Source organism: Giraffa tippelskirchi, chromosome 4, assembly GCF_054371585.1.
Source record: "Giraffa tippelskirchi isolate mGirTip1 chromosome 4, T2T-mGirTip1v1.2.pri, whole genome shotgun sequence".
NCBI classification, from domain to species: Eukaryota; Metazoa; Chordata; class Mammalia; order Artiodactyla; family Giraffidae; genus Giraffa; species Giraffa tippelskirchi.
In genome coordinates, this window is record NC_137278.1 from 212,070,345 (window position 1) to 212,094,804 (window position 24,460).

General features: G+C 45.0%; 1 protein-coding gene across 24 annotated transcripts in view; it reads left to right on the forward strand.

Annotated features, from left to right (window-relative positions):
* The window catches only part of MOV10L1 (Mov10 like RNA helicase 1), a 67,122-nt gene that overhangs the window by 20,924 nt on the left and 21,738 nt on the right, over nucleotides 1-24,460 (forward strand). For 13 of the 24 annotated variants that reach the window (XR_014082243.1, XR_014082245.1, XR_014082244.1 and 10 more), the window contains 4 exons: nucleotides 1,926-2,040; nucleotides 5,474-5,651; nucleotides 16,402-16,472; nucleotides 18,092-18,183. Coding sequence is in view for 16 of the 24 variants with exons in the window: in XM_081590912.1 (XP_081447038.1) it covers nucleotides 1,926-2,040; nucleotides 5,474-5,651; nucleotides 16,402-16,472; nucleotides 18,092-18,183 (456 nt within the window). In the remaining 8 variants the exon portion in view is untranslated. The remainder of the gene's footprint in view (nucleotides 1-1,925; nucleotides 2,041-5,473; nucleotides 5,652-16,401; nucleotides 16,473-18,091; nucleotides 18,184-24,460) is intronic. The other 11 variants (XR_014082247.1, XR_014082249.1, XR_014082248.1 and 8 more) reach the window with 2 other exon arrangements.

The following is a 24,460-nucleotide window of genomic DNA, read 5'->3' on the forward strand; positions in this document are numbered from 1 at the left end:
GGAGGTCCCAGAGGGAGAAGAGAGGGAGAAAGGGGCAGAGAACACGAGTGAAGACGTAACAGCTGAAAGCTTCCTCACCTGGAGAACAAAACAGACATCCAGGTCCAGGAAGCACAGGGAGTCCCAAACAGGATCAACCCAAAGAGGAATATAGCAAGACACACTGTAATTAACCTGGGAAAAGTTAGAGGCAGAATATTAAAAGCAGCACACTAGGTACAAGGGACGTCCTGTAAGACAGTCCGCTGATTTCTCAGAATCTGCAGGCCAGCAAGGAGTGGCAGGATATGTTTAAAGGGATGAAAGGGAAAAACCAACACCCAGGAACACTACCCAGCAAGGCTCTCGTTCAGATTTGATGGAGAGCTCAAAAGTTTTACAGATAAGCAAAAGCTAAAAAATTCAACATCACCAAACCAGCCTTACAAGAAAAGTTAAAGGGACTTTTTTTTAGCAAAAAAGGAAAGGCCACAAATGAAAGTGGAAAAGTTATGAAAGAAAAAAGCTCATAGGAAAAATAAAAATATATAGTAAAGATTGTAAAAACAGCCTTGTTTAAAGCTAGTAATAAGGTTAAAAGGCAAAAGTAGTAAAATCATATGTACCCGCAATAAGTAGTTAAGTGACAGTGTTGGTTGCTCAATTGTATCTGACTCTTTGTGGCCCTATGGACTGTAGCCCACTGGGCTCCTCTGCCTTGGGAGTCTCCAGGCAAGAATACTGGAGTGGGTTGCCATGCCCTCCTCCAGGGGATCTTCCTGACCCAGGGACTGAACCCACGTCTCTGTGTCTCCTGCATTGGCAGGCGAGTTCTTCACCACTAGCGCCACCTGGGAAGCCCAGTAAATAAGGGATACACAAAAGATGTCAAGTATGATGTCAAGTATGATAATCATGAGGGAAGGGGAGTAAAAATGGAGGGTTGTTAAAATGTGTTTGTACTTAAGCAGGCTAAATAACCGTAGATGGCTGGCTGGCTGGCTGGATGGAAGGTGGAAATGAATGGATGGAGGCTGGATGGATGGAGAGGTGGGTGGATGGATGGGAGGGACAGATAGATGGATGTATGGATAGATGGGTGGGTGGGTGGATAGATAGCTATCCCCAATGTGGGGAACGTAGTCAATAACAATGTAATATATTTGCAGAGTGACACATCCTAACTATGCTAAGTATGATCATCCTTTTTGAAATGTACAGAAATATCAAATCACTCTGTTGCTTAATAGAAACTAACAGTGTTATAGGTCAATTATACTTCAAAAACAAAGTTATAGAAAAGGAGATCAGATCTGTGGTCACCAGTTTGGTTTAGGGGAGGGGAATTGAATGAAAGCGGTCAGAGGTGCAAACTGCTGTTAACCAGATGAGTAAGTCCTGGGGGGTGTGATGTACAGCGAGCGTGACAAATGTAATCCGCACTGCTTTGTGTTATACGTGAAGGCTGTTAACAGAGTAAAACCTGGGAGTTCTCATCACATGGAAACATATTTTTTTCTGTGTCTTCAACTTTGTGTCTGCATGAGACAGTGAGTGGTCATTATTTCTTGATGCGTGTAAGTCAGGTCATTATGCTGCACACCTTAAATGTCTTCAGTGCATCTGTCAGTATCTCCATGAAACTGAAAGGAAAAGAACAGTTGAGCTCATTGGAAGCTTAGGAACAGTGTTTCTGAATTCCCTGGTTCCTGGAGGTTCCTGGGCATTGGGCCTGTTCTCCTGTGGCAGGCACAGCAGCTGTTCCTCCTCACAGGAGGACAGGGCCGGAGAGCGGGTCCCGACGCTGAGTGACACTTTATGAACCAGCGGCCGAGGCCAGAGCCCAAGCGTCAGTTGTTTTTGGAGAGAATGTGTAAGTGAACACATCTGGTAGAAAGTGCCTTGTGAGGAAGGATTGTTTTTGACTTGTGAATCTCTTTTGTAAGGAACTCGAGACGACAACTTCCCAGCTTCCTCCCACAGTATCCGATACCAGACAGGCTTAAAAAGTGTGTCGAACAGAAAATCGACATCCTGACCTTCCAGCCGCTGCTTGCGGAGGTAAGGAACATGTCTTATGCGAAGCCCTGATTCTTCTCCACACTTGAGCTGTTTTCTGACAAGCTCAGGATGAACCCTTGTCAAGTTTAGAGGTCATACGGGCTGGTTTTCGTCCTGGGGAGCTGGGAGTGTCAGAATATTGAGTGTGGAGACCATCGCTGGGTCTGTCTGGAGACGATCCGTCCTCACAGCCGTGTGGACTTATGTGCACCAGGGCTCTAGGGGATACCGTCTCCCCACCTGGCCTTTCTCCTGTGTGGCTGAGCCTCTTGGCAGCTCTCCACTCCTGCCGGAGCTCTGAGCACTAGGAAGGCCTGCAGCCACGCAGAGCAGTGGGGGTAGGGGGGCCAGCCCCCACCCCGACCCTGGGGCTTCCTCTGCCAGGACGGCTCCTCCTCACCCCCCCAGTGCTGTGTTCTCAGGCTTCCTCACACCTGCTGGAGGAGGCCTGCTCTGAACCTGGCTGCTGTGACGGGCGGAGAAGGGCTGGGGAGGCTGAGGGCAGGGCAGTGCTGGTGAGCCCTGGCAGGGCTGGAGCCTGTATGTGTGCAGGGAGGGAGCAGAGGTGTCTGCTTCGCTGGCAGGGAGGAGGGGAGCACGGCCCTGTCTCCAAGAGGCATCTTCCCAAGAGTCTGGGGGTCTCTTGGCTGAGGAGAGGGTGAGTGGAGTGAGGACTGGGCCTGTGTTGATTCGGGGCAAGGAGGGAGGAGAGGCCACACGGGCCCTGTGTCAGAGGAGAGCTTGAGCCCATGGCTATGTGGCAGCTAGGAGCACGCCTGACACTGTGAGACAGACAGACAGATGGAGCCTCTGTCTACTGGGCCCTGTGTCCTTCTGCAGTGAGGATGCCGCAAGGGCACGGCAGCACACAGCACCCAAGGCGGCGGACCCCAGCAAAGGAACAGCAGCTGGCGGTGTGTGGGCGAGGCCGTGGGTGCCTCCGGTGAAGCCTGAACTGAGGCTGGAGCAGCAAACCAGCCGTAAAGTAGCTTAGAGCAACCCTGGGGCTGAAAAGCTGATGCCAGGGCGGTGCCAGTACAGTGCTGTGGTCCTCCTGTGACCTGGCCTGGGCCTCAGGGTGGGACCTCCTCGGGAGCGCAGTTCCCAGGAGAACGTGGCTCCTTTCGGCAGTGGTGACATCACAAAACCGAGATGGTGCACCTGTCCCTCAGCACTTCTGCACCCTGTAACCTCCCCCCGCAGTGTGGCCCCTCCTCGGGGCACCTCCCGTCTGCTGGGGGCCCTGCACAGCTGGCCCCTCCCCACCCTGTCTGGGACGTGCCCTCTGGGCCCAGGAGGCGCTGCTTTCCTTCTCACCTTTATTCTTTTGTACGAAGTCTGTATTTTCCCCTGCCTCTTTTTTGGGTTTTCACTAGTTTTAAGGTATTTAATTCACAGTGTGCCTTGCTGTAATTTCTTCACATTTCTTGGCTTGGGTTCTTTAAGCTTACTGGATAACCTGAACTTACAGTTCTCAGATTTCAAGGTTCTTGGCCATTCTGTCTTCACGCATTCCTTCTGCCCTGCTCTCCAGGCCCCTGTGACTGGCATGTGCGGCCACATGAGTGAGCCCGAGCTTCTGGCTGCTCCCTTCACTTCTCTTCAGTCTTTCCCCTCTGGGCTGCGTTCTGAGTAGTTGCCCTTGCTGTGTCTTCAAGTTCACTGATGTTTCTTCTGCAGCAAATGATCCCCTCCAGGCACTGCAGTTATTGCCTCCACAAGTTCAGTGAGGGTCTTTTATATCTTCTGTATCTCTATTTAATGGGCGGTAAAGAATCTGCCTGCAATGCAGGAGGATAATACAGGTAACTCAGGTTTGATCCCTGGGTGCAGAAGATCCCCTGGAGAAGGGAATGGCAACCCACTCCAGTATCCTTGCCTGGAGAATTCCATGGACAGAGAAGCCTAGTGGGCTACAGTCCACGGGGTTGCATAGAGTAGGACATGATTGAGTGACTAACATTTTCACTTTAACTTCTCTACTTAATATGCTTAGTCTTTCCTCAGCTTTCTTTTTCGCTTCCATTTTTTTCCCTCCACTTTTTGAATGTATATAGTTAAATATAAAAAATGTATAAATATGTAAAAAAACTGTTGTATGTTTTTTTGTACTGATTCTATCCCAGGGTTTTTTTTTTTGAACCTTTTGTTCTGTGCTGGAGTTTAGCTGATCAGCAGTGTTGTGAGAGTTCCAGGTGAACAGCGGAGGGACTCAGCCATCTGTATACACGTGTCCATTCTCCCCCAGACCCTCCTCCCACCCAGGCTGGCACTTGGCATTGAGCAGAGTTCCCCGTGCCCTACAGCAGGTCCTTGTTGGTTCTCCGCTTACAGCAGTGTGTACATGTCCCTCCCAAACTCCGTAACTATCCCTTCCCCCCATCCTTCCCCCTGGTAACCATAAGTTCCTTCTCTAAATCTGTTAGTCTCTTTCTGTTTTGTAAATAAGTTCATTTGTATCATTTCTTTTTAGATTCTACATATAAGCGATGTCATAGGATATTTCTCCTTCTCTGTCTGACTTACTCCCAGGGGTCATTTTTATTGTTCTGTAGATGGGTTTTCTCCTTGTTACAGATTGTGGCTTATGCTTATTTCCATGCCTGGTCATCTTTGGATGCTAGACAAACATTCTGCATTCTACGTTGTTCGTATTTCTATTCCTGGAAGTAGCTTTGAACTTTGTTCTGGGATGCAGTTAGGTTATTTGGGAGTGGTTGGGTACTTTTCAGCCTGGATTTAAAGCCTCGTTAGACCAGAGTGGTTTTTACTTAGGGCTGATCCCTTCTGAGTCCCCTACCCAGGGCCCCTGTATCTCAGGCCTTTCTGTTTAGGCTAGTGGGGGGCCACAGCACCTCAGCCCTGTGTGAGCTCTGGGAATTGTTCTTTCCAACCCCGTAGCTCTCAGCAGGCGAACTTTCCCCCAAGAGACACTTTTGCTTGTCACTGTTGAGAATGCCCACAGCCTCCAGTGGGTGGAGGCCAGAGATGCTTCTAACTGCCGTGTTCTGCGCAGCTCAGCCCTGCTGCAGAGGCCAGGCCGTGCCTCTCCTGCCCTGCTCCCACCCCATGTGTCTGCCCCGTCTGGCATAGCTTCTCATGCTCTTGTGCTCACGGGGCCCTGGGAAGCTCCAGACCACTGTGTTGCACCTTTTCCCCGGCATTCGGCCTCCTGGGACCCCCAGCCCCACCCCCTCAGCACAGAGACCACGAGGCTGCCTGGGCTTGCTCTGTGCTGAGCCTGGCAGCTCTGTCTGGGTAGGAGCTGGGCGGTCGTGGGGCTCACTCAGATGGCTCCCAGACTCAAGGCCGCCACCCTGCACTTGCCTGGTCATCAGCGTTTGAAGGCTGCTTAGTCTGTCTGTTGGCCTCCTGACCTGGGTGTGTGTGGAGTGTCGCTCTGCTCTCACTAACAGGCTACCTTGTTTTCCAGCTTTTAAACATGTCAAACTACAAGGAGAAGTTTTCAACTTTGCTCTGGCTGGAGGAGATTCATGCAGAAATAGAACTGAAGGAGTATAATATGAGTGGGGTCACCTTGAAAAGAAATGGGGATCTGCTAGTTCTGGAGGTCCCAGGATTGGCTGAAAGTAGGCCTTCTCTGTATGCAGGTGGGTTCGTTGTGTGTCGTGTTTTCCTCAGTGGGCTGGCAGACATTGAACACAGTCATGGAATAGAATATGTTTTTTCAATATTAATTTATTTAAATTGGAGGCTAATTACTTTACAATATTGTAGAGGTTTTTGCCATACATTGACATGAATCAGCCGTGGGTGTACATGTGTCCCCCATCCTGAACCCCCCTCCCACCTCCCTCCCCACCCCATCCCTCTGAGTCATCCCAGTGCACCAGCCCTGAGCACCCTGTCTCATGCATTGAACCTGGACTGGCAATTCGTTTCTCATATAATAATATACATGTTTCAGTGCCATTCTCCCAATTCATCCCACCCTCGCCCTCTCCCACAAAGTCCAAAAGACTGTTCTATGCATCTGTGTCTCTTATGCTGTCTCGCATATAGAGTTATCGTTACCATCTTTTAAAATTCCATATATATGCATTAGTATACTGTATTGGTGTTTTTCTTTCTGGCTTACTTCACTCTGTATAATAGCCTCCAGTTTCATCCACCTCATTAGAACTGATTCAACTGTGTTCTTTTTAATGGCTGAGTAATATTCCATTGTGTATATGTACCACAGCTTCCTTATCCATTCATCTGCTGATGGGCATCTAGGCTGCTTCCATGTCCTGGCTATTATAAACAGTGCTGCAATGAACATTGGGGTACACGTGTCTCTTTCAATTCTGGTTTCCTCAGTGTGTATGCCCAGTATTGGGATTGCTGGGTCATATGGCAGTTCTATTTCCAGTTTTTTAAGGAATCTCCACACTGTTTTCCATAGTGGCTGTACTAGTTTGCATTCCCACCAACAGTGTAAGAGGGTTCCCTTTTCTCCACACCCTCTCCAGCATTTATTGCTTGTAGACTTTTGGATAGCAGCCATTCTGATGGGCGTAAAATGGTACCTCATTGTGGTTTTGATTTGCATTTCTCTGATAATGAGTGATGTTGAGCATCTTTTCACGTGTTTGTTAGCCATCTGTATGTCTTCTTTGGAGAAATGTCTGTTTAGTTCTTTGGCCCATTTTTTGATTGGGTCGTTTATTTTTCTGGAATTGAGCTGCAGGAGTTGCTTGTATATTTTTGAGATTAATTCTTTGTCAGTTGCTTCGTTTGCTATTATTTTCTCCCATTCTGAAGGCTGTCTTTTCCCCTTGCGTATAGTTTCCTTCGTTGTGCAAAAGCTTTTAAGTTTAATTAGGTCCCATTTGTTTATTCTTGCTCTTAGTTCCATTACTCTGGGAGGTGGGTCATAGAGGATCCTGCTGTGATTTATGTCAGAGAGAGTCTTGACTGTGTCTTCCTCTAGGAGTTTTATAGTTTCTGGTATTACATTTAGATCTTTAATCCATTTTGAGTTTATTTTTGTGTGTGGTGTTAGAAAGTGTTCTAGTTTCATTCTTTTACAAGAGATGGACTAGTTTTCCCAGCACCACTTGTTGAAGAGATTGTCTTTTCTCCATTGTATATTCTTGCCTCCTTTGTCGAAGATAAGGTGTCTATAGGTACGTGGATTTATCTCTGGGCTTTCTATTTTGTTCCACTGATCTATATCTCTGTTTTTGTGCCAGTACCATATTGTCTTGATGACTGTAGCTTTGTAGTATAGTCTGAAGTCAGGCAGGTTGATTCCTCCTGTTCCTTTCTTGTTTCTCAAGATTGCTTTGGCTATTTGTGGTTTTTTGTATTTCCATACAAATTGTGAAAGTATTTGTTCTAGTTCTGTGAAAAATACCATTGGTAACTTGATAGGGATTGCATTGAATCTATAGATGCTTTGGGTAGTATACTCATTTTCACTATATTGATTCTTCCAATCCATGAACATGGAATATTTCTCCATCTATTTGTGTCCTCTTTGATTTCTTTCACCAGTGTTTTATAGTTTTCTATATATAGGTCTTTTGTTTCTTTAGGTAGATATATTCCTAAGTATTTTATTCTTTTCATTGCAATGGAATTTTTAAATGGAATGGTGAGTGGAATTGTTTCCTTAATTTCTCTTTCTGTTTTCTCATTGTTAGTGTATAGGAATGCAAGGGATTTCTGTGTGTTAATTATATATCCTGCAACTTTACTATATTCATTGATTAGCTTTAGTAAATTTCTGGTGGAATCTTTAGGGTTTTCTGTGTAGAGAATCTAACTAACACCCAAAAAAGATGTCCTTTTCACTATAGGGGACTCGAATGCAAAAGTAGGAAGTCAAGAAACACCTGGTGTAACAGGCAAATTTGGCCTTGGAGTACAGAATGAAGCAGGGCAAAGGCTAATAGAGTTTTGCCACGAGAACGCACTGGTAATAGCAAACACCCTCTTCCAACAACACAAGAGAAGACTCTACACGTGGACATCACCAGATGGTCAACACCGAAATCAGATTGATTATATTCTTTGCAGCCAAAGATGGAGAATCTCTATACAGTCAGCAAAAACAAGACCAGGAGCAGACTGTGGCTCAGATCATGAACTGATTATTGCCGAATTCAGACTTAAATTGAAGAAAGTAGGGAAAACCACTAGTCCATTCAGGTATGACCTAGATCAAATCCCTTACGAGTATACAGTAGAAGTGACAAATAGATTTAAGGGACTAGATCTGATAGACAGAGTGCCTGATGAACTATGGACAGAGGTTCGTGACATTGTATAGGAGACAGGGATCAAGACAATCTCCATGGAAAAGAAATGCAAAAAAACAAAATGGCTGTCTGAGGAGGCCTTACAGATAGCTGGGAAGAGAAGAGAAGCGAAAAGCAGAGGAGAAAAGGAAAGATATTCCCATCTGAATGCATACTTCCAAAGAATAGCAAGGAGAGATAAGAAAGCCTTCCTCAGCAATCAATGCAAAGAAATAGAGGAAAACAACAGATTGGGAAAGACTAGAGATATCTTCAAGAAAATTAGAGATACCAATGGAACATTTCATGCAAAGATAGGCTCGATAAAGGACAGAAATGGTATGGACCTAACAGAAGCAGAAGATATTCAGAAGAGGTGGCAAGAATACACAGAAGAACTGTACAAAAAAGATCTTCACGACCCAGATAATCACGATGGTGTGATCACTGACCTAGAGCCAGACATCCTGGAATGTGACGTCAAGTGGGCCTTAGAAAGCATCACTACGAACAAAGCTACTGGAGGCAATGGAATTCCAGTTGAGCTATTTCAAATCCTGAAAGATGATACTCTGAAAGTGCTGCACTCGATATGCCAGGAAATTTGGAAAACTCAGCAGTGGCCACAGGACTGGAAAAGGTCAGTTTTCATTCCAATCCCAAAGAAAGGCAATGCCAAAGAATGCTCAAACTACAGCACAATTGCACTCATCTCACATGCTAGTAAAGTAATGCTCAAAATTCTCCAAGCCAGCTTCAGCAATACGTGAACCGTGAACTTCCAGATGTTCAAGCTGGACTTAGAAAAGACAGAGGAACCAGAGATCAAATTGCCAATATCCGCTGGATCATCGAAAAAGCAAGAGAGTTCCAGAAAAACATCTATTTCTGCTTTATTGACTATGCCAAAGCCTTTGACTGTGTGGATCACAATAAACTGTGGAAAATTCTGAAAGAGATGGGAATACCAGACCATCTGACCTGTCTCTTGAGAAACCTGTATGCAGGTCAGGAAGCAACAGTTAGAACTGGACATGGAACAACAGACTGGTTCCAAATAGGAAAAGGAGTACGTCAAGGCTGTATATTGTCACCCTGCTTATCTAACTTATATGCAGGGTACATCATGAGAAACGCTGGGCTGGAAGAAACACAAGGTGGAATCAAGATTGCCGGGAGAAATATCAATAACCTCAGATATGCAGATGACACCACCCTTATGGCAGAAAGTGAAGAAGAACTAAAGAGCCTCTTGATGAAAATGAACTAAAGAGCCTCTTGATGAAAATGAAAGAGGAGAGTGAAAAAGTTGGCTTAAAGCTCAACATTCAGAAAACTAAGATCATGGCATCTGGTCCCATCACTTCATGGGAAATAGATGGGGAAACAGTGGAAGCAGTGTCAGACTTTATTTTTGGGGGCTCCAAAATCACTGCAGATGGTGATTGCAGCCATGAAATAAAAAGACGCTTACTCCTTGGAAGGAAGGTTATGGCCAACCTAGATAGCATATTTAAAAGCAGAGACATTACTTTGCCAACAAAAGTCCGTCTAGTCAAAGCTATAGTTTTTTCAGTGGTCATGTATGGATGTGAGAGTTGGACGGTGAAGAAAGCTGAGCACCGCAGAACTGATGCTTTTGAACTGTGGTGTTGGAGAAGACTCTTGAGAGTCCCTTGGACTGCAAGGAGATCCAACCAGTCCATCCTAAAGGAGATCAATCCTGGATGTTCATTGGAAGGACTGATGTTGAAGCTGAAACTCCAATACTTTGGCCACCTCATGCGAAGAGTTGACTCATTGGAAAAGACCCTAATGCTGGGTAGGATTGGGGGCAGGAGGAGAAGGGGACGACAGAGGATGAGATGGTTGGATGGCATCACTGGCTCGATGGACATGGGTTTGGGTGGACTCCGGGAGTTGGTGATGGACAGAGAGGCCTGGTGTGCTGCAATTCATGGGGTCGTAAAGAGTTGGACACGACTGAGCGACTGAAGTGAACTGAACTGATGTAGAGTATCATGTCATCTGCAAACAGTGAGAGTTTTACTTCTTCTTTTCCAATCTGGATTCCTTTTATTTCTTTTTCTGCTCTGATCACTGTGGTCAAAACTTCCAAAACTATGTTGAATAGTAGTGGTGAGAGTGGGCACCCTTTTCTTGTTCCTGACTTGAAGGGAAATGCTTTCAGTTTTTCACCATTGAGGATAATGTTTGCTATGGGTTTATCATATATAGCTTTTATTATGTTGAGATATGTTCCTTCTATTCCTGCTTTCTGGAGGGTTATCATAAATGGATGTTGAATTTTGTCAAAGGCTTTCTCTGCATCTATTGAGATAATCATATGGTTTTTATCTTTCAATTTGTTTATGTGGTGTATTATGTTGATTGATTTGCAGATATTGAAGAATCCTTGCATCCCTGGGATAAAGCCCACTTGGTCATGATGTATGATATTTTTAATCTGTTGTTGGATTCTCTTTGCTAGAATTTTGTTAATGATTTTTGCATCTATGTTCATCAGTGATATTGGCCTGTAGTTTTCTTTTTTTGTTGCATCTTTGTCTGGTTTTGGAATTAGGGTGATAGTGGCCTCATAGAATGAGTTTGGAAGTTTACCTTCCTCTGCAATTTTCTGGAAGAGTTTGAGTAGGATAGGTGTTAGCTCTTCTCTAAATTTTTGGTAGAATTTAGCTGTGAAGCTGTCTGGTCCTGGGCTTTTGTTTGCTGAAAGATTTCTGATTACAGTTTCAATTTCTGTGCTTGTGATGGATCTGTTAAGATTTTCTATTTCTTCCTGGCTCAGTTTTGGAAAGTTGTACTTTTCTAAGAATTTGTCCATTTCTTCCAAGTTGTCCATTTTATTGGCATATAGTTGCTGATAGTAGTCTCTTATGATCCTTTGTACTTCTGTGTTGTCTGTTGTGATCTCTCCATTTTCATTTCTAATTTTGTTGATTTGATTCTTCTCCCTTTGTTTCTTGATGAGTCTGGCTAATGGTTTGTCAATTTGATTTATCTTCTCAAAGAACCAGCTTTTGGCTTTGTTGATTTTTGCTATGGTCTCTTTTGTTTCTTTTGCATTTATTTCTGCCCTACTTTTTAAGATTTCTTTCCTTCTACTAACTGTGGGGTTCTTCATTTCTTCCTTTTGTAGTTGCTTTAGGTGTAGAGTTAGGTTATTTATTTGACTTTTTTCTTGTTTCTTGAGGTAAGCCTTTACTGCTATGAACCTTCCCCTTAGCACTGCTTTTACAGTGTTCCATAGGTTTTGGATTGTTGTGTTTTCATTTTCATTCGTTTCTATACATATTTTGATTTCCTTTTTGATTTCTTCTGTGATTTGTTGGTTCTTCAGCAGCATGTTGTTCAGCCTCCATATGTTGGAATTTTTAATAGTTTTTCTCCTGTAATTGACATCTAATCTTACTGCATTGTGGTCAGAAAAGATGCTTGGAATGATTTCAAATTTTTTGAATTTACCAAGGCTAGATTTATGGCCCAGGATGTGATCTGTCCTGGAAAAGTTTCCATGTGCACTTGAGAAAAAGGTGAAATTCATTGTTTGGGGGTAAAATGTCCTATAGATATCAATTAGGTCTAGCTGATCTATTGTATCATTTAAAGTTTGTGTTTCCTTGTTAATTTTCTGTTTAGTTGATCTATCCATAGGTGTGAGTGGGGTATTAAAGTCTCCCACTATTATTGTGTTATTGTTAATTTTCCCTTTCATACTTGTTAGCATTTGTCTTACATATTGCGGTGCTTCTATGTTGTGTGCATATATATTCATAATTGTTATATCATCTTTTTGGATGGATTCTTTGATCATTATGTAGTGTCCTTCTTTGTCTCTTTTCACAGCCTTTATTTTAAAGTCTATTTTATCTGATATGAGTATTGCTACTCCTGCTTCTTTTTGCTCTCCATTTGCATGGAACATCTTTTTCCAGCCCTTCACTTTCAGTCTGTATGTGTCTCTTGTGTCAAGGTGGGTCTCTTGTAGACAACATATATAGGGGTCTTGGTTTTGTATCCATTCAGCCAGTCTTTGTCTTTTGGTTGGGGCATTCAACCCATTTACATTTAAGGTAATTATTGATAAGTATGATCCCGTTGCCATTTACTGTATTGTTTTGAGTTCAAGATTATACACCCTTTCTGTGTTTCCTATCTAGAAAAGATCCTTTAGCATTTGTTGGAGAGCTGGTTTGGTGGTGCTGAATTCTCTCAGCTTTTGCTTGTCTGTAAAGCTTTTGATTTTTCCTTCATATTTGAATGAGATCCTTGCTGGATACAGTAATCTGGGCTGTAGATTATTTTCTTTCATCACTTTAAGTATGTCCTGCCATTCCCTTCTGGCCTGAAGAGTTTCTATTGAAAGATCAGCTGTTATCCTTATGGGAATCCCCTTGTGTGGTATTTGTTGTTTTTCCCTTGCTGCTTGTAATATTTGTTCTTTGTGTTTGATCTTTGTTAATTTGATCAATATGTGTCTTGGGGTGTTTCGCCTTGGTTTATCCTGTTCGGGACTCTCTGGGTTTCTTGGACTTGGATGACTATTTCCTTCCCCATTTTAGGGAAGTTTTCAACTATTATCTCCTCAAGTATTTTCTCATGATCTTTCTTTTTGTCTGCTTCTTCTGGGACGCCTGTGATTTGAATTTGGGGCATTTAACGTTCCCCCAGAGGTATCTGAGGTTGTCCTCATTTCTTTTAATTCTTTTTTCTTTTTCCCTCTCTGTTTCATTTATTTCTACCATTCTGTCTTCTACCTCACTTATCCTATCTTCTGCCTCTGTTATTGTACTGTTGGTTCCCTCCAGAGCGTTTTTTATCTCATTTATTGCATTATTCATTATATATTGACTATTTTTTATTTCTTCTAGGTCCTTGTTAAACCTTCCTTGCATCTTCTCAATCCTTGTCTCCAGGCTATTTATCTGTAACTCCATTTTGTTTTCAAGGTTTTGGATCATTTTCACTATCGTTATTCAGAATTCTTTTTCAGGTAGACTCCCTATCTCCTCCTCTTTTGTTTGGTTTGGTGGGCATTTATCCTGTTTCTTTACCTGCTGAGTATTTCTCCGTCTTTTCATTTTGTTTATATTTCTGTGTTTGGGGTGGTCTTTCCATATTCTGGCAGTTTGTAGTTCCTCTTTATTGTGGAGGTTCCCTGCTGTGGGTGGGGTTGAACAGGTGGCTTGTCAACGTTTCCTGGTTAGGGAAGCTTGTGTCAGTGTTCTGGTGGGTGGAGCTGGATTTCTTCTCTCTGGATTGCAATGAAGTGTCCAGTGGTGAGTTTTGAGATGTCAGTGGGTTTGGTGTGACTTTGGGCAGCCTATATATTGAAGCTCAGGGCTATGTTCCTGTGTTGCTGGAGAATTTGCGTGGTATGTCTTACTCTGGAACTTGTTGGCCCTTGGGTGGTGCTTGGTTTCAGTGTAGGTATGGAGGCGTTTGATGAGTTCCTATCATTTAATGCTTCCTGGGTTCAGGAGTTCTCTGGTGTTCTCAAGATTTGGACTTAAGCCTCCTGCCTCTGGTTTTCAGTCTTATTCTTACAGTAGCCTCAAGACTTCTCCATCTATACAGCACCGATGATAAAACATCTCGGTTAATGATGAAAAGTTTCTCCACAGTAAGGGACACTTGGAAAGGTACACAGAATTACATGGAGAAGAGAAGAGGGAGGAGGGAGATAGAGGTGACCAGGAGGAGAAGAGGGGAATAAAAAGGGGAGAGAGCAAGCTAGCCAGTAATCACTTCCCTATGTGCTCTCCACCGTCTGGATCTCTCAGAGGTGTTCATGGAGTTACACAGGGAAGTGAAGAGGGAGGAAGGAGACAGAGGTGGCCAGGCGGATAAAAGGGGGAATCAAAAGGAGAGAGACATATGTAGCCAGTAATCAGTTCCCTAAGTGTTCTCCACGGCCTGGAACACACAAAGAGATTCTCAGAGTTGGGTAGAGAAGAGAAGGGGGAGGGAGGAGATAGAGGTGACCTGGTGGAGAAAAAGGAGAGTCAAAAGAGGGAGAGAGTGATCAAGCCAGTAATCTCGCTCCCAAGTAAAAATGGGTAGTGAAGATTGGGTTCTTAAAGGTACAAAATTGATAACAAATACCAAAAAGCAAAGATTAAGGATCTAGGGTAGAGGTTAGATTCTCAAAAATACAATATTAGAAAAACAAAACAAAGTCACAAAAATTATAAAATACATACATATGAAGTTTGCTTTAAAAATAGGGTCTTTTACCTAAAATATGTAAATACCTAAATAGGTCTATTACCTAAAAATAGGTAATAGTAGGTTATAAAAATGAAAATTAAAGGAGTAATAGAGGACTTAAAAATTTTTTTTAATTTAAAAAATGATAATAGTAAAAAATATATCTAGGATTTTCTCTGGAGCTGTTGCAGACAGTGTGGGGTCAGTTCATTTTCAGATAGTTCCTTGATTTGGCTTATACTTCTCAAGATCTATAGGCCCCTTCCTATGTAACTAACTACAGGGTTAGTTACTAACTACAGGATGCTAACTACAGGGTTTTAGTCTATTGCACCTGTCACTTCTAAAGCAGTTCCCTCTGTTTATTTTAGCTTCTTCTGTTTGCTGGTCTCTTCAGTGTCTAATTTCTGCCCTGACACAAGGGGGCGGTGATGGTCACTTTTTTTAAGCTCACTTATTCAGTCGTGCTGTGGGGAGGGAGGAACACTGCAAACCAAACACTGCAAACCACACGCTGGTGTGTGTGGGGAGTGCTCACAGTGTTCAGCCGCACTGGCTTTACCCCCACTCACAGCTTGTGTGCTTTCCCAGTCTGCACTGCTCAGGCTCTAGGTTGCTGTGCCGGGAACTGTCTGAAGCGGGCCCTGGGTTGTATGCATTTCCCAGGTCTAAGCCGCTCAGGTTGAGGTTCTTGGGTACTCCACAAAGGTGCAGACTTGGTTGAGCCTGCGTTTTGTGCCCTTCCCAGGTCCGAGCAGCTCAGGTGACCAGGTGTTTGGCGAGCGCAGTCGGGGGCTGCGTCTTATCGCCTCTTCCGTCCCAGCCGCTCAGTTTCCTGGGTGTACAATGGGCGCGCCTTCTCGGGTGTGCCGCATGTCTCTTCTGGGGACCTGATCTCTGGCTGCGACCCTCCCAGCAGATGTCGACTGTCCAGAATCCCAAGAAGTCTTGGTTAGCAACGAAGTCTGTTTGTAGTTTGGTAGAAGATGCCTCTCTGGGGCCATGATTGCCCCCTTGCAGCTCTGGCTGCCCTCGCCTGCCTGTCTCCAGTGGGGGATGGGCCAGTCCACGGACGGCTACCTCTGCTCAGTCCTTTGTTCTGTGAGCGGGCCTCGCAGTGTCTTAGGTTAGGCCTTTTTGTGGGATAGCGATCCCACAGTCTGGGTTGCTATCTCAAGTTAGTTCCCTCAGATTGCCCTTGGGGCATTCAGGCCCGGTCCTTACCCTAAGCAATTCAGCCTGCACCTCCCTGTCCAGCCTCCGCTTGCTAGTGGCAGATGCAAGTGTGGGATTTAATTTAATCTGTGGGATTTAATTAATTAATTATTTATTTATTTATTTTTCCTCCCGGTTATGTTGGCCTCTGAGATTCCGAGGCTCGCCACAGACCCGCCAGTGAGACTGTTTCCTGGTGTTTGGAAACTTCTCTCTTTTTTAAGACTCTCTTCCCGGGATGGATCTCTGTCCCTATCTCTTTTGTCTCTCTTTTTATCTTTTACAGTTTGTCCTACCTCCTTTCGAAGACAATGGGCTGCTTTTCTGGGTGCCCGATGTCCTCTGCCAGCATTCAGAAGTTGTTTTGTGGGATTTGCTCAGCGTTCAGATGTTCTTTTGATGAATTTGTAGGGAGAAAGTGATCTCCCTGTCCTATTCCTCCACCATCTTAGGACCGCCCTGGAATAGAATATTTTAACTGGCAGCACTGTCATCACACGAGTTGCGTCTGCTTTGGGCATCTGTCTCAGCACATTGACGTGATTTTAAGCATTGACCTCACGTTTTTTTGGCTTATTCCTCTTCTTCAGAATGTTTCATCTTACAGTATAACAGCAAAGTTTATTGAGTTTGTAGTTTTACATGTGGTAATGTGTTTTTTAACTAGGTGATAAACTGATTTTAAAAACCCAAGAGTACAACGGACACGTGATCGAATACATTGGCTACGTGGTTGAGGTGAGAGGCTGCTGTTAGTCAGTCCATGTGGGGCCGGCCCAGTAGACCACTCACAGAGGTGAACCACCTGCCTCGGGGATGGGGGAGGGGGTCCCCTGGGTGTTGATGGCATTTTAGAAAATCAGGGATCAAGTGAATATTTTGAAAAGTGTGATGCCTAAAGAGAACTTTGTAACTGAAGAAAGCCTGTCACTTTCAGCCTTGAACAGCATGCTTACCTGTTATCACATGGGTATCAGGGGATCACATGGGTATCCCATGGAAGGCTTGCGTTTACTCAGATTTGAGTGTTCTGAACATGTCCCAGAGGGTAGACTGGTCACGCCCCTCGGGGCCACTCTGTGGACTAAATCCTCCGCAGAAGCAGGGCCAGAGATGTCAGGGGTGAGACCCCCATGGCCCTACCCCCAGGCTGTTTGGGGGAATGACCAGCACCACAGGCTGGAGAGTCCGGAGCTGAAGCTGCAAGTGCCAGCCTCAGGGTGTGAGGGCGCCCCTGCTGATCCTCCTGCAGGACCATCCATGGAGCCGCTGCTCCTGAGTGCTGGGCTGCCAGGTGGAGCTAGGGGTGTCTCGGGTCTCAGTCCATTGCTTCACTCAGTTCTCTGGAACTCCTTGGCTGGCGCCATGGCCTGGGTACCTTGAAGGCACCAAGGCCCTTGAGAGCCCCCGGATGGTGTGGCAGGTGGCACAGTGCTTCTGGGAGCCTCCCTGGGCTGCGCTGGCACTGGCCTCCCCCCGGCTGCCGCCTCAGAGGGCCTGCCCGTCTGGGGGAGCACAGGGAGCACTCCCCCCTGTGCCCTGGGCATAGCTCTGGACATGCACCCCGTTGTGCTCCCCTGTGTCATCTGACACTTGCTTATCTTGGTCTTCCCAGTTTGTTTCGTTTCATAGTTTTTGAACTTTCTGTAAACGACAGCATCAGTACATGATGTCCTGGGGGCCTCGATCTTTTGACGACTGTGCAAGTCGACCCTCACTCTTTGTGGTTTGTTTCTTTGTCTGCTTGGTGGTCTTTGATGACATTTTTATTTTTGTTTATCTTAACCTGTGGGAAAACTGGGGACCTGTGCTTGCATTTGCTTCTGCCAAGGGCAGGGGCACAGTTAACCTCATGTCACAGCCCCCAGCTCTTGGGAGTGACCCTGCTGCCTGCTTTTCCTGTCCTCTCAGCTCCTCCTCAGCTCAGGATTTTCCATCCTGCTCATCTCAGGATTGTTATGTAGGAGCTAGCTTTGGCCGAAGGGTCCCTGAATGTCTGGTTCCCTGTCCTGCTGGAAGGGGGTTTTGGAATGATGTCCATGAGGCATTTTTGTGGTCAGCACACCCTGCTGTTAATGGTCACTCACTTGTCTGCTTTGGAGGTGGCAGCCTATCTCCAACATACGCTGTCTGAGTCCCAGGAGAGCGCGCCCTGAGGGAGGAGTCATCAGGTGTGCTAGTGTGGCTAGGGTGCAGCGGCACAATGACAGAGTCTTTTTTATATTTTTGCACACGTTTCAGATACCAGATTTTAGCTGTGATCTATAGGATGGATCTTGATGATGAGTTGCTGACTATGGGTAGAGGATTGTCCAAAGCAAACATAAAGATGAGAAGTAAAATATTTTTCTTTTTAGATTCATGAAGAAGATGTAACTCTTAAACTTAATCCAGAATTTGAACAAGCATATAACTTTGAACCTATGGATGTGGAATTTACATACAACAGGTAATGCTTCAGGGACCCTTCCGGCGGGGTGGGGGGCTTCTCCCCTTCGCTCGGCCCCGTGACGCCTCAGTGGCGGCATGGGTGCTGCAGGTGGGGCTCCTGCCCCTCCGTGTGCTCACAGCTTGGTCAGTGGACATTTGTAACATACCGAGCTGCAAACATTTGCACACGCATTCCTTCTTGGACCTGAAGTGAGAATCCCCACACTCTTGTCACCACCAGCCGTTCCTTCATCTCATCCCTTGTCACGTGTCACCAGCCATCTCTTCCCTTCCTCCACCAAGCCCCCCCACTGTTGGCTGGGATTTTGTGTTTCTCTTCGCTTTTTAAAAGAATAGGCCGTGTCTGTGTACATGCGCACGCACGCACACATGTGCAAACACACACAGGAAAGCTGTTTGTGTTAACTGTAGCTGCTTTGCACTTGCAGCCCATGGTCTCTGGAGTTGTGTGTGTACTGACGTGAGGTTCATGTGCCAGGTCCTCGGCGTGCTTATGCCCCCGTGTGCTCTGCCCTGTCTGCATGCCAGCTGTGCTACTGTGGACGCCCACTCCCTCCAGGTGCATACACACTGCCCCAGGTCTCCTTGGCTGCACACTTAGGATGGGGGTCACAGTTGGGGGTGTTAATGTTCCAGTGCTGCATGTGGTGGGAGAAGCGACCCCCAAGGTCAGGATCTGTAACACCCTCCCAAAACCTGGTTTGGGGAAATGTCTGAATTGGTGCCAGCCTTGTAGGTGTCTGCTGTTTCCTCTGTGGTCGTGAGGTATGTTTCTCTGATGATGTCTAAGGTTGGGGATCTCCCTGTTTGTTGACCATAAAGTTCCTTCATCTGTGAAATGCTTGCTCATGTCTTTTATTGAGTAACTTGATTTTTATTATTTGTAGGAGTTCTCTATTCTTTATATAGACCTTTCTTAGATTCATGCATTACAGATAACTTCTTTGAGTTTGTTACTTGATTTTTCACTTCTTAAAGTATCTTTTGAGTAACAGAAGGTGGTAGTTTTTGTAGTGAAATGTACCTGGGCTTTTGTACGTTAGTGCTTTTCCGTGCCTGGTCTTCCCTGGTGGCTCAGTTGTAAAGAATCCACCTGCAAATGGAGAAGACGCAGGTTCAATCCCTGGGTTGGGAAGATCCCCTGAAGAAAGGAATAGCAACTCACTCCATTATTGTTGCCTGGGAGATTTCATGGACAGAGAAGCCTGGCAGGCTGCAGTGCATGGGGTCACAAAGAGTCAGACAAGACTGTGTGACTGAGCACGCACGCATGCTTTTCATATCTGATTTAAGAGCTCTCAGTGTTTGGAATACAGCCAGATGGAAACATCTTGAGGATGAATGGATGGTGCAGATGTGGAGTCGGCCTCTTGAGAGGTGTTTGCCTGTGAAAGCAGAAAAGACAGGACAAAGAGACCAATGAGTGAGGAGGCGCCCGAGGCCCAGGGGTCCTCGCCTTGTTTGTGTGCTGACCAGGGAGCACGAGTGACTCATGGGGACGCGGCTCTGGACCCAGGTTCGGAGGCCATGGTCTCTGGGGGCCGGTGCACACCCTCCTCGGTGCTGGGCTGATACAGGAGGCGGAGTGCTGGTGAATGGGGGTGTCTGAGGGCTTGTTGTTGCTCTGAAACAGGAGGCGGGATGCTCACAGAGGAGGAGAGGATGTGGATCTGAGTGAGGGGTGGGGTGTGGGGCAGGGGCAACATAGCTGCAGCTGGTGTAAGAGGAAGCCGACTGAGGGACACAAACGGGAGGGTGGGTGGGAGCGCGGTCAGATCTGAGCCCAGGAGAGAGAGGGAGCAGGAAGCAGCTCAGGACCCTGGACGGCTTCTTGACTCAGCATCATCCAGGTGGGGCGCGAAGGGGGCGGGGCAGACGCCGTAAGTGAGTGAGAAAGCCTGTGGCCACTTCTACCACGCAGAGGTTCTGCTCACCCCAGATAAGTTTTTGTTTCCTTTTTTTTGTTGTGCTCTTTTCCCCCATTTTTATTCTTTTATCTATTTTCTTTTGGTTTATTTCTTCTTTTTTTCTCCCAGATAATTTTTTGATGGTTTACATTAAGTTACTGCCCCAAAGAAGAACAATGTCAAAGAATGTTCAAACTACTGTACAGTTGACTCATTTCACAAAATCCTTCAAGCTAGGCTTCAGCAGTACATGAACCGACAACTTCCAGATGTACAAACTGGGTTTCAGAGAGACAAAGGAAACAGAGATCAAATCGCAGATATTCGTTGGATCCTGGAGAAAGCAAGGGAGTTGAAGAAAAACATATGTTTCTTTGACTACACTAAACCCTTTGACTGTGTGGATCGTAACAAACTGTGGAATATTCCTAAAGAGATGGGAATGCCAGACCACCTTACCTGTCTCCTGAGAAACCTCTGTGCAGGTCAAAAAGCAACAGTTAGAACCAGCCATGGAACAATGGACTGGTTCAAAATTGGGAAAGGAGTATGTCAAGGCTATGTATTGTCACCCTGCTTATTTAACTTGTATGAAGAGTATGTCATGCGAAAGGCCAGACTGGATGAATCACAAGCTGGAATCAAGATTGCCAGGAGAAATACCAACAACCTTAAATATGCGGATGATACCACTCAAATGGCAGAGAATGAAGAGGAACTAAAGAGCCTCTTGATGAGTATGAAGGAGGAGAGTGAAAAAACTGGCTTGAAACTCAACATTCAAAAAACTACGATTGTGGCATCCTGTCCCATCACTTCATGGCAAGTTCAGTTCAGTTGCTCAGTCATATCTGACTCTCTGCAACCCCATGGACTGCAGCATGCCAGGTCTCCCTGGTGATGGCACCAACTCCCGGAGCTTGCTCAAACTCAAGTCCTTCAAGTCAGTGATGCCATCCAACCATCTCATCCTCTGTCGTCCCCTTCTCCCGCCTTCAATCTTTCCCAGTATCAGGATCTTTTCCAGTGAGTCAGTTCTTCGCATCAGGTGGCCAAAGTATTGGAGCTTCAGCTTCAGCATCAATCCTTCCAATGAATATTCAGGACTGATTTCCTTTAGGATTGATTGGTTTGATCTCTTTGCAGTCCAAGAGACTCTCAAGAGTCTTCTCCAACACCACAGTTCAAAAGCATTAATTGCTCTGTGCTCAGCTTTCCTAATAGTCCAATTCTCACATCCGTACGTTACTACTGGAAAAACCATAGCTTTGACTAGACAGACTTTTGTCAGCAGAGTAACGTCTCTGCTTTTTAAAATGCTGTCTATGTTCAGTTCAGTTCAGTTGCTCAGTCGTGTCCGACTCTTGGCAATCCCATGAATCACAGCACGCCGGGCCTCCCTGTCCATCACCAACTCCCAGAGTCCACCCAGACTCATGTCCATTGAGTCGGTGATGCCATCCAACCATCTCATCCTCTGTCGTCCCCTTCTCCTCCTGCCCCCAATCCTTCCCATCATCAGGGTCTTTTCCAATGAGTCAACTCTTCATGTGAGGTGGCCAAAGTATTGGAGTTTAAGCTTCAACATCAGTCCTTCCAATGAACACTCAGGACTGATCTCCTTTAGGATGGACTGGTTGGATCTCCTTGCAATCCAAGGGACTCTCAAGAGTCTTCTCTAACACCACAATTCAAAAGCATCAATTCTTCAGCCCTCAGCTTTCTTCACAGTCCAACTCTCACATCCATACATGACCACTGCAAAAACCATACCCTTGACTAGATGGACCTTTGTTGCCAAAGTAATGTTTCTGCTTTTTAATATGCTATCTAGGTTGGTCATAACTTTCCTTCCAAGGAGTAAGCGTCTTTTAATTTCACGGCAGCAATCACCATCTGCAGTGATTTTGGAGCCCAAAAAAATAAAGTCTGACACTGTTTCCACTGTTTCCCCATCTATTTCCCATGAAGTGATGGGACCAGATGCCATGATCTTCGTTTTCTGAATGTTGAGCTTTAAGCCAACTTTTTCACTCTCCTCTTTCACTTTCATCAAGAGGCTTTTTAGTTGCTCTTCACTTTCTGCCATAAGGGTGGTGTCATCTGCATATCTGAGGTTATTGATACTTCTCCTGGCAATCTTGATTCCAGCTTGTGCTTAATCCAGCCCAGCGTTTCTCATGATGTACTCTGCATATAAGTTAGATAAGCAGGGTGACAATATACAGCCTTGACGTACTCCTTTTCCTATTTGGAACCAGTCTGTTGTTCCATGTCCAGTTCTAACTGTTGCTTCCTGACCTGCATACAGGTTTCCCAAGAGGCAGGTCAGGTGGTCTGGTATTCCCATTTCTTGAAGAATTTTCCACAGATTGTTGTGATCCACACAGTCAAAGACTTTGGCATAGTCAGTAAAGCAGAAATAGATGTTTTTCTGAAACCCTGTTGCTTTTTTGATGTTCCAGCGGATGTTGGCAATTTGATCTCTGGTTCCTCTGCCTTTTCTAAATCCAGCTTGAACATCTGGAAGTTCACAGTTCACGTATTACTGAAGCCTGGCTTGGAGAATTTTGAGCATTACTCTGCTAGCGTGTGAGATGAGTACAATTGTGCGGTAGTTTGAGCATTCTTTGGCATTGCCTTTCTTTGGGACTAGAATGAAAACTGACCTTTTCCAGTCCTGTGGCCATTGCTGAGTTTTCCAAATTTGCTGGCATATTGAGTACAGCACTTTCACAGCAGCATCTTTTAGGATTTGAAATAGCTCAACTGGAATTCCATGGCCTCCACTAGCTTTGTTCGTAGTGATGCTTTCCAAGGCCCACTTGACTTCACATTCCAGGATGTCTGGCTCTAGGTGAGTGATCACACCATCATGATTATCGGGTCGTGAAGATCTTTTTTGTACAGTTCTTCTATGTATTCTTGCCACTTCTTCTTAATATCCTCTGCCTCCGTTGGGTTAATACCATTTTTGCCCCTTTTTGAGCCCATCTTTGCATGAAATGTTCCCTTGGTATTGAAAAGATCTCTAGTCTTTCCCAATCTGTTGTTTTCCTCTATTTCTTTGCATTGATCACTGAGGAAGGCTTTCTTATCTCTCCTTGCTATTCTTTGGAATTCTGCATTCAAATGGGTATATCTTTCCTTTTCTCTTTTGCCTTTAGCTTCTCTTCTTTTCTCAGCTATTTGTAAGGCCTCCTCAGACAACCACTTTGCCTTTTTGCATTTCTTTTTCTTGGGGATGGTCTTGCTCCCTGTCTCCTGTATAGTGTCATGAACCTCCATCCATAGTTCATCAGGCAGTCTTGTCTATCAGATCTAGTCCCTTAAATCTATTTCTCACTTCCACTGTATAATCATAAGGGATTTGATTTAGGTCATATCTGAATGGTCTAGTGGTTTTCCCTACTTTCTTCAATTTAAATCTGTCTGTCTTAGTCATAGCTTTTTTTCCAAGGAGCAAACGTCTTTTAATTTCATGGCTACAGTCACCATCTGCAGTGATTTTGGAGCCCAAAAAAATAGTCTGTCAGTGTTTCCATTGTTTCCCCATCTATTTGCCATGAAGTGATGCCATGATCTTAGTTTTCTGAATGTTGAGTTTTAAGCCAGCTTTTTCACTCTCCTCTTTCACTTTCATCAAGAGGCTCTTCAGTTCCTGTTTGCTTTCTGCCATAAGGGTAGTGTCATCTGCATATCTGAGGTTATTGATATTTCTCCCGGCGATCTTGATTCCAGCTTGTGCTTCATCCAGCCCAGCATTTCGCATGATGTACTCTGCAGGTAAGTTTTATAAGCAGGGTGACAATATAGAGCATTGATGTACTCCTTTCCCAATTTGTAACCAGTCTGTTGTTCCATATCCAGTTCTAACTGTTGCTTCTTGACCTGCATACAGATTTCTCAGAAGCAGGTAAGGTCCAGAAAGAATGAACAGATGGAGCCAAAGCAAAAACAATGCCTAGTTGTGGATGTGACTGATGATGGAAGTAAAGTCTGATGCTCTAAAGAACAATATTGCATAGGAACATGGAATGTTCGATCCATGAATCAAGGTAAATTGGACGTGGTCAAACAGGAGATGGAAAGAGTGAACATTGACATCTTAGGAATCAGTGAACTAAAATGGACTGGAATGGGTGAATTTAACTCAGATGACCATTATATCTACTACTGTGGGCAAGAATCCCTTAGAAGAAATGGAGTAGCCCTCATAGTCAACAAGAGTCCAAAATGCAGTACTTGGATGCAATCTCAAAAACAACAGAATGATGTGTGTTCATTTCCAAGGCAAACCATTCATTATCACAGTAATCCAAGTCTATATGCCCCAACCACTAATGCTGAAGAAGCTGAAGTTGAACG